General features: G+C 39.1%; 1 protein-coding gene across 9 annotated transcripts in view; it reads right to left on the reverse strand.

The window, feature by feature from the left end:
• The window catches only part of UBE3D (ubiquitin protein ligase E3D), a 187105-nt gene that overhangs the window by 162806 nt on the left and 10344 nt on the right, over positions 1 to 13955 (reverse strand). For 7 of the 9 annotated variants that reach the window (XM_031667272.1, XM_031667271.1, XM_021937544.2 and 4 more), the window contains 2 exons: positions 9749 to 9945; positions 6103 to 6193 (listed from right to left, as the gene is read on the reverse strand). In XM_031667272.1, the coding sequence (XP_031523132.1) occupies positions 6103 to 6193; positions 9749 to 9945 (288 nt within the window). The remainder of the gene's footprint in view (positions 1 to 6102; positions 6194 to 9748; positions 9946 to 13955) is intronic. The other 2 variants (XM_021937546.2, XM_031667276.1) reach the window with 1 other exon arrangement.

Here is a 13955-nt window from a genome sequence, read left to right on the forward strand (position 1 = left end):
AGTTCAGGTCTTCCTGCCTCCAAAACCAAACTTTTTCCTTAGAATATATTCCCTGCCCTGGCAATGCAGAACAGCCATAGAGGAGACTTGGGCAGGTAGGATGGTGGCAAACTGTGTGGGGTGTTCCAGGCCACGCTAAGGGGTAGGGACTTGGTACCTCAGGTGCGTAGGAAGCATTACAGAATTTTAAGCGGAATAACAGGTCAGATTTGAATTTTACCAAGAAGAAGCAGAAGAAGAAAAAGGCAAATAAATTGCCTGTTTAGAGTGGGAGGGAGTTAGGCCTAAATAGGCTCCTGGACTTTCTCCATCATTAAGATCTTTTGTCTCCTGACATATTGCATGTAGTGCCAATAAACAAACCCTCAATACAGTGCAAGAGACAACAATGGCAAAATCGCCTACATGATCAGGGAAATAAAATTGCCCCAAGATTTACAGAGATCTGGGAGACAACTCACATTAACACAAAATATGATATTTTAAACTTAATGTGACTACATTATCATGTGAATAAAAGCTATAATATATCCTATAACCATCTACATAAGACACAAGAAGCAAGAAAGTGCCTAATCTGTAAGTCATTGCAAAGATAAAAGAGTTTTTAAAGCAGAAAAATTTTTTTTGATGTTTTGAAGAAAACATAAAACATTTCAGAACAAAAGATTTTAATCACTGCTTTACTGAAAGCATATTTATCTAAAACCCTGAAAAATAGACTTTGATATGATCTACTTCCCAAGAGAACTTTCAAAATAAAATAGATACCATCTTTTTCAAAGTTAGTTGTTAGGTAGAATCCTAGTGGAGCTCAAAAAAACAGTGAAATGATTTCCTGAATTTTCTCTCAGCTTAAGATTCTATAATGAACAGCAACACAACTTCACAATAAATTAAAATTTCCTAGTTATTTTTAATGTACCATGAGTGCAGACTTTTAGGAAACTTAAAATATACAAATGATATTGATGTTTAATACTTAAACATATGCAGAAGAAGATGTATGCCCCTTAACTTTAATAGAGGCAAAGAAAAATGAAGAATGTGAAAATAAAGAAACATACAAAAGAAAATAAAATTATGCTCCTTAGCTTTAAAATGAACCATTAATCAGTGATAAGATAATAACAATGGCAATAACAGCTTTTACAGATTGGATTATAACCAAGCGGACATTAAGAATATTAATAACATCAACTATCTAAAGCTCAAAATAAGACTGCTGGAATTAGATAAATTCAGGTGACATTCTCCGACTGGCAGGCCACAAATCCTATAAAACTAGCTTAGCACTTTAATACTACTACGTACATAGTATGATTAGAGCCATAAAAGTATAATTTTATTCCAAAAGTTTGTACAGTGTTACCAATAGTGCAGTTGGTGACTGTACTCTTTTTTAACCTCTTTGTAGAAATGTGACTATATTCTTGGGAGTAGTTATTTTCAGGTTACAATTGTAGCTGGTCTGCCAAGTGGCTCAATCAAGTGGTTGGATATCCTGACATCTCATGTTTCCAAAGATCCCATCTTGCTGGTTTCCCTCCAGGGTGTCAGTGCCCTCATGAGATCTAGGCTGACACCTAGCACTACCCTGCCAGCACAGGGAGAACAGGGCGAAACATCCAGAGACCTCAGGAGAGCCCCTCTGTTTCAAATCATCTGAAAATCAAAAGGCTTGAGTTTGAAAGTTTGGCCAACTGATTTCATTCATGTATGAGATGAATTTATTTCTAGAATATATAAATTCCAAACACAAGGACTATTTGGCTGTTTGTTAGACTATTCACAACAAAATAAATTTCATTATTGTTGCTGGATATTAGGGCCCGTTAATCTTAACAAGAGCATAATCAAAAATTACATACATTCACATACATTTTACAGAAAAACTTAATCTGGTAAAATGTAAATTGGAGAATTTAATTATAAAGAAATGAGGCATTATTTGGTTTCGAATAACCACAACAAATAGCTAAGAACAAGTGACCTTAAAATTAGGCGCTGCTGTAATTAGCAGGTATCACGTGCCCTGGTGCTAGTAAGTATTTAAAAGCCATTAATGAGTCTTACTGTTTAAACTGTCCTCTACATCTTATTTCTATAATTAACAAGAACCTTTTTTATTTAAAAAAAAAAAAAGAATAAGCATTAGTCCCACACTACGAAATAATCATGAATCACAAAGTACATGAAACCGCAAATACAAATGAGGTTCATTGATCAGGGAATTTTCATGTTTCATAGCACTCTAACAGGTTTATCTATTCCAACGTCCTCATTTTACAGGTGAGGAAACTGGAGCCCAGGAAATTAATGTAACATGTTCCCAGATAATAAGACTAGCCAGTAAGCAGATCTTAACTCTGTTCCACTGCTCCTATAGAGGTGCTCCCAATACAGATAAATCAACATATTCCAAGGTACCTTCCTGGGAAATATGTTTACAGTTAGTTGATTTTTGGCACACACATGCTCTTTTGAAAACCTTTGGTCTTGTTTTCTATTTAACGAGCACAAAGTTGTCCTTACCACTCACATAAAACAGATAACTGAGGTAGAAGTAAGAACAACACTGGGTTTGACATTAATGGTCAACATGAAATGTATGTGCAGATACTTAAGGAAGCATCTTTATCCATACAAGTCAGTCAAAGGGCAAGCTACCTAAGAGTTAAAGGTAAGCAAAGCCTTGAGTCATTGACTAAGGATTTCTCTGCATTACTGAAGAGGCATGCATATGCCAGGCACACAGGTGTGACATGAAAAGGTTTTTGGGTAAGACTTGATTAAATGAGGCAAAGGCTAAGTCAAGTCCACTGTTTCTCAGCGAGAAAAAGAGAAAGGGAATTCATTTCCTTGGCACATGCAGAGTATGCGAATCACAGTCTTGAAACAAAAAGGTTTGAAACACTAAACTAGATAATTTGCTAGTTTGCTAATAAGAACAATTTGGAAAAGAGTGTAGAAATCTATAAAACCAATTTAAAAGACCTTGTTGAGCATTAACTATTACATATGTTATATCCTTTAATTCTCTTGACAAGTTTGGAAAATAGGCCTTATTAGAAGGCTGTATTAGAAGAACCTGAGGTAGTACAAACACAACTTCCCAGCTACTAAGTCATGAAGCTGGATTTCAAACCCAGGTCCCATTCTCCTGCTCCTGCCTTCAGGGCCAGACAATGGTCAGGGTTAGGGAGAGTGAGTGCTGCCCTTTTAGTTCTCAGTTCCATCACTGTAAAAGGGACTGACACAGAAGATACCGTTCCTGAACAGAAAAAATGGGGGCAACAGATACAAGATTTTTCATATTATCATCCGTTCCAATGTAACACAAATAACCGCCAATAATGAGCCAGCATATCCTTTACTGCAAGCAGCACCCAGAAATACTGTTACACTGATTTAACATGTTCCAACTGTAACTTCTAGGAATCCCCATTGTTGTCTAGGAATGAATGTTTCAGAAACTTCATCTGAGAATTCAACCAAAGCCTAAAATAGACTGAGAGAAGGAAAACACTCTTGGTTCAACTACAGTGTAAACTGAGATCCCCTGAACCTTTCAGGATAAAGTGGGCCTGTCACCAAGTACATGCAGTAACTTCAACACTTAGGTAATCCAAGCAAAGATGAGGTTCCCTCCTCTGCAAATTTAAAGTCACCTCATTTCTTACTCAAGACAGTCACTCTGAGGATCTTCCATTTGTAACCTCTCACTTATGCCAGACTAACTCTGTGCCATCTCATCTACCTGGGACACTGCCAGAAATCAGGAAGCAAGCAAGAGAGGTTGGTAGAAGGCCAAAACAAACATGTCAACGTTTATTCAATTCAACCCAGCAAAAATTGATTGAGAGCACACTATTTACGAGGGACAGTGCCTGATGCTGCGGATGGGGATGATGATGATGATGATAAGAACAGTAATTATCGCAGTAGCTAATACATATGGAATGCTTGCCACGCTGCCACGTGCCAGGCACTGTCATAAACACTTAAACTCACTCGATTCTCCTAGCAACCCTATGAGATAGGTCCTACTGTTAGCCACATTTCTGCAATAAAAGAATTGAGGCACAGACTGCTTAAGTAACTTGCCCAGAGTCACACAGCTAGTAAATGTCAGGTGCAAACCTAGTTACTCCGGCTTCTGAGTCTGTACTACTAGACAGACTCAGAAGGGTCTACACTGTACTGCACTCTCAAAAGAGTAGGGATAAAGGATACAGGGGACAAGAAGATTATCTGCACTCTGAAAGCCTACAGTTTAGTTGTGAAGACAGGCAAATAAACCTTAGAGGAGCACCTAAACCAACCCAGGGTTGACAGAAGGCTCATAACGGTACCTGTCCTGTCAGCTGAATTCTGAAGTTCAGGTAGGAGCCAACCAGGGGGAGAGAGGGTGTGGGGTGCATTCCTCCAGGAAAGGAAGTCACTTTCATAAGGCCCCAGGGTGAAAAAAATCATGAAAAGCCTATAGGGCTGCACATTGATCACCAGAGCTGCGTACAGAACGCCAGTCAATAATGGCATGTTTTTTGGGGGAGGAGGAATAGGTTGGGAGAGATATAAAATGTGAGGGTGGAGAGGTAAATAGAGGTAAACTCATAAAGGTCCTAATGTAGCATGTTTCTGGAATTTATACTGGAGAAATGGGGGGTCATGGAGGGGTCTGACCAGTAGAGCCTGATGCATTTGAGAACAATTACTTAGGTGTGCTAAAATAGGTCAGACGAGAGGACAAAACTACAGGGAGGCTCAGTGGATGAGGAGCTGGTGCAACAAGTGTAATTAGGTGAGAAGACAGTGGCCTCAACTAAGGTAGAGGCACTGGGGTGGAGGAAAGTGGACTTATGTTAGACATGCTATGAAAAAAGTAACAAAAGAACTTAGCAACTGACCATTTATGGGGGGAGCCCCTTAGAGCAAGCTGATCCACGTTACAGCATATGGCCCAAAGGTTTTGAATGTGGCCCAACACAAATACGTAAACTTTCTTAAGACATGAGATTTTTTTTGGCAATTTTTTTAAAACTCATCAGCTATTGTTAGTGTTAGTGTATTTTATGCGTAGCCCAAGACAGTTCTTCATCTTCCAGTATAGTTCGGGGAATCTGAAAGCTTGGACTCCTCTGCCTCCAGAGGGAGGAACTTCTGTCTACACCAGGTTTCTACCTTGAGGACACAGGCAGAAGTACAGCATTACTGAGATAAGGAACACTGGAAGAGAAGCAGGTTTCAGATGGGAAGGATCCACTTACTTATAAGTCTTAGGAACCTGGCTCAGGAAACCCATCTAATAAAGAACTCTAAATTCTTTAAATATTATTAACAATAATTAGGATTTAATCTGTCTCCCCAGCCTATGAATGACTCGTGGCTGAAGAGTCATTTAGGGGGAAAGGTTTGTGCCCAAGAAACAAGAAGGCTGACATGAGGAAGAAAGAAGACAAAAAAAGAAAAAAAAAAGAAATTAAAAAGCCTTTGGGACTGCAAAAAAAAACGCCAAAAACAACAACAACAACAAAAACCAGCAAAGAGTCCTTCCCATCTCAACAGGGCAATCGCAGCACATGGCAAGAATAAATAATAAAATTAACCTAATCATTGAGAAAAGGTTAATTTGTGCTCTGTCTGCTCTGTTTTAATAAGCAGGAGAAATAGGAAATGGATTTTAGAAAGGCACTGATAAAAATAGTTCAAATAAAAAGTTTTTGTGCAAAAGCTTCTGTTATGTGGAAAAAATTACTGAAATGTGGAAAATGTCACTCAGCATTGTGTTGGATGAAACATATGACAGGTCCCATGTTTCTTTTCAGGAGGGAGGTGCTTCAGTGATCAGCACAGGTTTTCAGCCGAGATAAGCTCTCGTCTCTCAAAGCCAGCATCCTAGTGCTCCCCTTTATGTCCCTAAGAGCTAATCACTCTGATTGCTAACAAGTTTTGTGGCTGATTTTGTTCCAAGTGACATTAAGCTGGCTCTCACTTTAAGGCCATATACTACCCCATTGGCAATTTCTTGAAAAATTCTGATAGAAAAAGAGATAACCATTGCCAGGCATGGAATTAATCAGTGTTAAATATATTCCTTACCTGTCTTTTATTATGACTTCACCACAGGATTGGCAATAAAATGTGCAACATTCTTGGGCTTGCGAGCTTTGATTAAACATTGAAATCAGTTCTAAAGGAAGTCAATGAAATAGCTAATCTTAGAGATTGAAACAAATATATTATCATACTTAAACAGTTCAATAGCCACAATAAATTACCATCCATAAACAGTTTATGATCCACCCAGAAGTACACATTTAATTAATACTATCTGATGACTCAAGCAGAAGCAAATATTGTGAAGTGTTTTTGAAAACAACAGATTTTGCTAAGTGTTCCAGAGCTAGGTGCTCCCCTAGATTACGCATGTAGCATTTGTTAGTTCTCTCATTCTATAAATACCAACATTAAGGATGAGTGAAAAAGAACTATTTCCTTCTCATCAAGCTAACTACATAGCTCTCCAACATTCTCAGCTTTCCTCTGCTATGTCTCACAATAGTGTTTCATTGGTGTGAACAAATAGAGCTCTTAAATTTGAGTTTCATTTTTTGTTGTTGTTGTTGAGGCAGAGTCTTGCTCTGTCACCCAGGCTGGAGTGCAGTGGCACGCTCTTGGCTCACTGCAGTCTCCGCCTCCTGGGTTCAAGCAATTCTCTGCCTCAGCCTCCTGAGTAGCTGGGACTACAGGTGCCCGACACCACGCCCGGCTAATTTTTGTATTTTTAGTAGAGATGGGGTTTCACCATCTTGGTCAGTCTGGTCTTGAATTCCTGACCTCGTAATCCACCTGCCTCAGCCTCCCAAAGTGCTGGGATTACAGGCGTGAGTCACCATGCCCAGCCAAATTTGAGTTTAATTTTATTTAAACAAGGTTTATGTCCAATCTAGCATATTACCAAATGAACAAAGATCTCAAACTAATGTTTATTGGACACCTCCCTGGGAATGGAATGGCTCCAAAAAGAGTCCAGTTATTCCAGAGCAAAAGTCAATGTCTAATGAAAGCTATGGTAAAATATTGAAAGCTGTGGGGAAAAATGTATATTTCTCACACTATGGTAAGAGCAGCATAAGGCAGCATGTTCCCTTAGTTTCCATTATTTCTTTTATGAAATAAGGAAACTTTCATTTAAAAGAAACAACTAAAATATGTCTGTAAAAATCTAATTAAACAAATGAGCTCATATCCATCAGAATCAAGCAATGTGGATCTGGTTTGTGTTTTTCTGTATATAAGATTAAAAAAACTGATGCTAGAAGGTTTATGCCTTGGCAATTAAAAATCTTAACAGTTTTTAAGGGGTGGTCAGAAATCCCTATAGCACTAAGGTGAAATTAACAGTATTATTCTTTAACTTTGAGTAGATTAAAAGGAGACCTAGGAATCCAAAATATTCTTTCCAGACCCACAAACAAATTTTCAGTGAAACACTACCCTCTGCTGGTCACCTAGCATGATGCACTGGGTCGGGTTTAAAACTCAGAGCTTCTGATATAGAGGAATCCTGGGAGAGTGTTGCTGCCGGGGATCAATCTAATGCGCGTGCTGTAATAGATCCTACTGTAGCTAGTTCCACATTGAGGGTCACAGTTTGACACTCAAAATAGCAGTATACCAGTATGATGTTTGCTATAGTTGTCCTTAAAAGGGTGTTCTTAGCATTGAAAAGTCATCTTTTTAAAAACACTGAAACACAAACTGAATGCTAAAACTTTCAAGTCACTTCCTACAAAACAGTTTGATTCAAGTTCACACCAGTACACATCTATTCATATTTATTCATTCCGCAAATATTTATACACCATCTATTATATGGAAAGCACTCAGGCAATTAAGTGCTGAGGAATCTGTTTTGCATACTCTTTCACGTACTACGGAACAGGCCTTTGGTAGTTTTCCTTTTCAGATATTTGAGTAAAATATATTAAAAGTGTAAAGAAATAGGAGACCAATGAACACAAAAAATATGCCAATCAGCACATAGCAATCAATTTATTTTGTCCTATAGTTTAAACAATGTTTCTGGATTTAAATTTTTAAAAACAATTCCGGTTTTGATATTTGTATATTCAGTTACAGAATACAGAATATGGATGGGCAAAAACCCAATACTATGTCCCTGGTGGTCTCTATTCCTCCATCTCTAACATCACAGCCCCAGAAAACACTCCACTGTGGCTTTCATGCTTGCCTTTCCCAAATCGCAGGATCCAACACAAAATTCCTGCTGTGGTTACTCTTGTAAAAGAGGTAACTGTTGTGAAGGAGAAGGTGATGACAACACAACATCCAGCCTCCCATGGCCTCCTCCCTGAAACAAGACTTTCTCTGCCCATTATTCGGTGCACTCAGGGAGTCTACTTCCCAGCTTGGTGGTTATTCCAACAGTCATTCCTAGTATTCATCCTATAATATTTAAATGCCATGACATCCATCTCTTTTCCCTACCCCTTGTTCCTAAAACCAACCCTGTCCAACTCAAACCAGTTATTCACTAACCCAGGACTTGAGCACACATTGCTCTCCACCAAAAAAGAAATGAAACCCTCTCTATCTTCTCTTTGCTCACAAAAGCCCACAATAGAGACTCAGGGGAATACTCAACATCTTCTAAATGGCTCTTCCAAACACTCCTGCTGACCCCATCTCCAGGATCCACACTGCTCAGATAAAAGGTTTATTACAGATGAGGCAGCAGTGAAGTGTCACTGTGCGGCTGAAAGAATTACAATCTTTCTCTGATAATAAACATAAGTCTTTTACAGCCTGTTTCCCCCTTTAACATAATTTTAATCCCCCAAAGCATATAGTACATCTATTGTAATAGATGTAATGAGCCAATAATTTTATTCAATAAATAACCCCGAGGTCTTAGAAAAAGCAAATTTTCTACTGCCTTACCGAATCATTATACCAGTTACAAAATGTTGTAAATATAACAGGCATAGTAAAAATCAAAATCAAATTAAGTATCAAACTCAACTGCACGATCCTTTGTGTACTGTTTTCTCTATTTGGAACTGTCACCACATGGATAGGATTTCCTTATTCAGGACTCAGGTCAACCATCACCTCCTCACAGTGGCCTTCACTGATCATCCTTTAGCCAACCCTAGTCACTCCCTATCCCATTATTCTGTTTTATATTATCATAACACTTTTCTTAATATTTAAATTGTTTGCTCCTTATCTGCTCCTACCAATTAGAATGTAAGCTCCATGAGAGCAGACACCTCCCCTACCTTGTTCAATTCTGTATCCCCAGCACCTAGATTGATGCCTAGCACATAGCACAAACAAAATATTTGCTGACTGAATAAGTTTCCATGTAATGCTTTAAAATCAGTCAGGTCTTATACACTTGCCATCTGATTTAATCTTCCCATCTGTGAGCCAGAAAATGTTACAATTAAAGAAACAAGGCAGTGGGTAAATGGGAAATCTCTACACCTTCTGCTCAATTTTGCTGTGGGTGGAAAAGAAAGAAGGGAGGGAGGGAGGAAGCCTCATAAAGGTTAAGTAACATGTTCAATTGCATACAGCCAATAACTGGCAAGGCTGACAAAGACCCTACAGCTTCTCAACCCCTTCACCTGGGAAAAGTTCAAGTTATCAAAGGAAAAATCACCTTGGTTCATAACTAAAAGGTAAATACAGAAGCAGAAGTGCTAATATTACTCACTTGTGCCTAATTCTGCTTGCGCCTGCAGCCGCAGGTGCAGTCCATCTCCAGTAACAAACTGTAGCCCACGGCAAGAGGAAGGTACAAGCCTGACCTCTGCTGGAAGCTGGATTTCTGTGCAGCCTTCAGGGGTTTTCATCTGGAGTGAAGATGGCATTATGGAAATATCCATGGGCATACCTCCTTCTTTCGGTTCTCTGGTAATTAAAAACAAAACCCAAACAAATTATTTCTCATAATGAAAACCACATGATGAAAGAAACAAATATGGCCAAGGATCTCTTTGTTCCTCTTCAATAGAGGCTCTAAAGTCACTGCCCCAGAAAAACAGCAGCAAGCAGATCATAAAGGAAAGCAACCTACACTAGATTTAGATCTGGTCAGAGAGTGCCCTTCATTGTCACCGTAATATGCAAGTTCTGGGACAGACTTTTGGTTCTTCCTTCTGAGAAGAGCACTAAAATAACGTTTTATAGTAAATCAGAGCAAAGTACTGTTATTTCATATACAAGATTTTAATAAAGAGACCAAGATTCAGTGAAACAAAGATACAAAAGAAAAATTTGTCAATTTTAAGAAAAGGAATTAATGAAGAAAATAATATAGTGATGTATGAATATCAGGTGTGAAAGGACTTACTAATACAATTCACAGTAAACAAAAATTACTCAGTATAGGCAATAAAGAGTAAAACACAGTCCCTATCAAAAGCCCCCAGATGTCAAATGTATACAGGGGACAAAGGCATGTATGGAAATGACCCTCCTCTGAAACTGCAATAGGCTTAGGATTGCAACAGAGGTACAAAGTACCATGGCTCCTTATTAAGTGCAGACAGCAGGCCATCCACATGGTGTCAACTAAGTGCAGAGAGCAAGTCATTTGCTTGAGTGTCATCTGAGTACACAGCGTAGACGATGTGTTCAGGTGTGAATCTTGGTGAGGCCTCAGAAATCTGCCTTAGAAAATCTTACAACTACTTTCTGGCTAGTTCCTTTTCAAAGCATATGGATCTGCACTTAATTAGCAATACAGAATATTAAGCACCTGAGTTTTTTGAAGGGACAACAGCTTCCAACCCGAGTCAAAAGTCCAATTTCAAGAAATGGTGTTTAAGCAATAATGATCGTCTAAAACAAGCGTCAGCAACTTTTTTTCTGTGAAAGACCAGATAGTAAATATTTTAGGCTTTATGAGCCATGTATGGTCTCAAAGTAGAATACATATTCTAATTTTTATTTTTTAAAAAATAACCCTTAAAAAATGCAAAATCAGCAGGTTGAGGTGGCTCACTCCTCTAATCCTAGCACTTTGGGAGGCCAAGGTGGGAGGATGGTTTGAGCCATAAGTTTGAGACCAGCCTGGGCAACATAGCAAGACTCTGGCTCTACAAAAAAAAATTTAAAAATTAGCTGGGTATAGTGGCACACACCTGCAGTCCTAGCCACTCAGGAGGCTGAGATGGGGAGGATCACCCGAGCCCAGGAAACTGCAGTGAGCCATGATCATGCCACTGCATGCCAGCCTGGGCAACAGATCAAGAACCTGTCTAAAAGTAAAAAAGATAAAGAAGAAAAATCCAAATCTTAGCTCACAGGCTGCACCAAAACAGGCTGCAGGTAGGATTTGGCCAATGGGCCATAGTTCTCTGACCACTGCTCTAAAAATAACACAATGTCCGTTTGCTGCCTCAATGACTTTCAAACTAGACTGTGTAGAGTTGACACTTCCAAGTGCTGCAAGGGTTACCACTGGGTTCCTAAGTATCCATTGCCACCCTATCTCTGGTTTATCACATTTCTTCCCAGTCCCAAAAACTTTAGTCATTTTATAGGGCCAAGCAAGGGAGGCATCAGTGCAAGGATGGTGACACAGTGGCCCAGCATGGATATGAGAAACCAAGCAGGCTGTGGAGGGCATCCACCAGGAGGACCACTCAGCAGGGGTGTCAGATCCCAAGACAGGTGAGGAGGAAATCTGAACAGGAGGTGAGGCCAGCTCAGGATGGGGTTTCAGAGCCTGTCTTAGCTCAGCTGCTATAACAAAATACCATAGATGGGTGGCTTAAACAACAGACATGGCAGACAAAGGAAGTTCGGTGCCTCTTCCTCTCCATATAAGGACACTAATCTCATCAGGGGGGCCCCACCCTCAAGACCTCATCTAAATCTAACTACCTCCCAAAGCCCCATCTCCTAACACCATCATTTTGGGGGTTAGGGCTTCAATATGTACATTTTGAGGGGACACAAACATTCAGTCCATAACAGGGTCCAAGCAGGTGAGGAGAGCGTCAACAATGAGCAGGGGGAGGTGGCAAAGGATGCCAGCGGACTATTAATTACATAGAGGGAACTGACCAAATAAACAAATGCCACTAGGACAATGAGGGCCATGATTCTTACTGTGGGAGAATGGAGTTACAAAAAGAGAAAGGGAGGAAACTAGAATGGACCTTATGGTGGTGGGGCAGAATACCTGTAGAAATACCTGTGTGAAGTCATGGTTTTCAATGTTTACAAATAGATACGGTAATATAGATAGCTGTAAATGCATGTATGTACATATGTATGTAGGCACAACCATACATAAACATCATATATAAGTTATACACACATACCCTAGTTCTGGGAGAAGCAACACTCAATAGTGATGAGTACACCTCGTGCCCAGATCTTGGTTTGTAAAGGCCATTTTCTGCTTTAAAAAATGAAATGAACAAACCAAAAACAAAGTTCCTTAGTAAAATGACTACATCCAGCACTGTAACAGGGAAAGAATGAAATAAGCCTGGAACATGTTGCTAGAACATGAAGAAATCAAAGAATGACAGGGACATATCAAAAAAGATGCAGAAACCATTCAGAAAGGACTTCCTTGGCCATGTCTGGTATAATATGAGCAAAAGAGTAGCCCATTGAATAAAATAAAAAATAAAACCCACTGAGTAACCCACAGTAAGAACCATGTGTCCTTACCGATACACATAATTGAATAAAATGAAACTCTAATGAGGAACACGGTATTTACATAATTTCAGAATACCCTTCAATTATTGATTATGAAGAGAAAAAGAGTAACTTTAAGGTAGAGAAGCCTGGCACACACTCTTACTTAAGTGCTCAAAGTTAACATAACCAATTTGATGGAACAAAGCAAAATCATGTGCCACCTAACAGGAAGCGTCACTTGTTATATTCCTGCCAAAGATGCAAAATCTGAATCTTGTCTTGAAGAAACATAAGACAAATCCAAATGGAAGGATATTCTACAAAATGATTGTACTATCATCTTGCAAAGTGTCAGGACCATGAAAGTCAATGGAAAATGAGGAACTCTTCTAGATTTAAACAGACAGAGGAAGCACGACAGTGAAATGCAATGCATTATTCTGAACTGGATTCTTCTGTTTTTAGGGATATTATGTAGGCAACCAGCAAAACATGAATGATGTAAGATGGTAGCAACATATTTCCCAATTGTGAGGGTTGGATGATGGTTCTTTAGGAGAATGTCCTACTTTAAGACTAAGTTTGATTGACATAATTCTTACAATACTTTCATACTCGAGGCTTTCTTCACCATTGACTTGTATTCTGTCAGGTATCACACCTGCTTAAAACTATCCAATGACTTCATCTCTCACTCTAACTACAAGCTAAAGTCCTTTCGATGGTTCCTAAGTCACAGCGGTATAGTAGGCCCTGCTGCTACAAGCTTTGGAGAACCTGTTGTTAAAATCCTTGGAGTTCTGCAAAGCAGGTCAACTCACCTCACCAAGTTGGTAGGCTGACGGTCATACATGGTGAAAGTATTCATACCAAAGAAATCAACAAACGCTTCAGATCAAGACCTCAGTTTGTCTTTTGTTTATTTTCATGGAGAGTAGGTTATTAAACATGTACCAGCACAATGCCATAAGATTTTTATTATGTGTTCTCCCACCTCATCCGCATCTCTCTGAACTAGGCACCCTTTCATACTCACTTTCTCTCAAAGGGAAACTGTCTCCCACCAGGTATGTCAGTTCTACACCTCACCGCTTACAGTTTAATACTCAAATGTTACTTTCTCGTTTGAAATAAAACATTGTAACTTTTTTCTCCCCATCCCTTTTTTGTTTAATTTTTTCTCCACTTCTATTAAATATATATTTATTTTGTATATTCTCTGCCAACTCTTCCCTACTGCCACCATTAGACTGTAA

The sequence above is a fragment of the Papio anubis genome, chromosome 6 (genome assembly GCF_008728515.1).
Source record: "Papio anubis isolate 15944 chromosome 6, Panubis1.0, whole genome shotgun sequence".
In the NCBI taxonomy this organism is placed as follows: domain Eukaryota; kingdom Metazoa; phylum Chordata; class Mammalia; order Primates; family Cercopithecidae; genus Papio; species Papio anubis.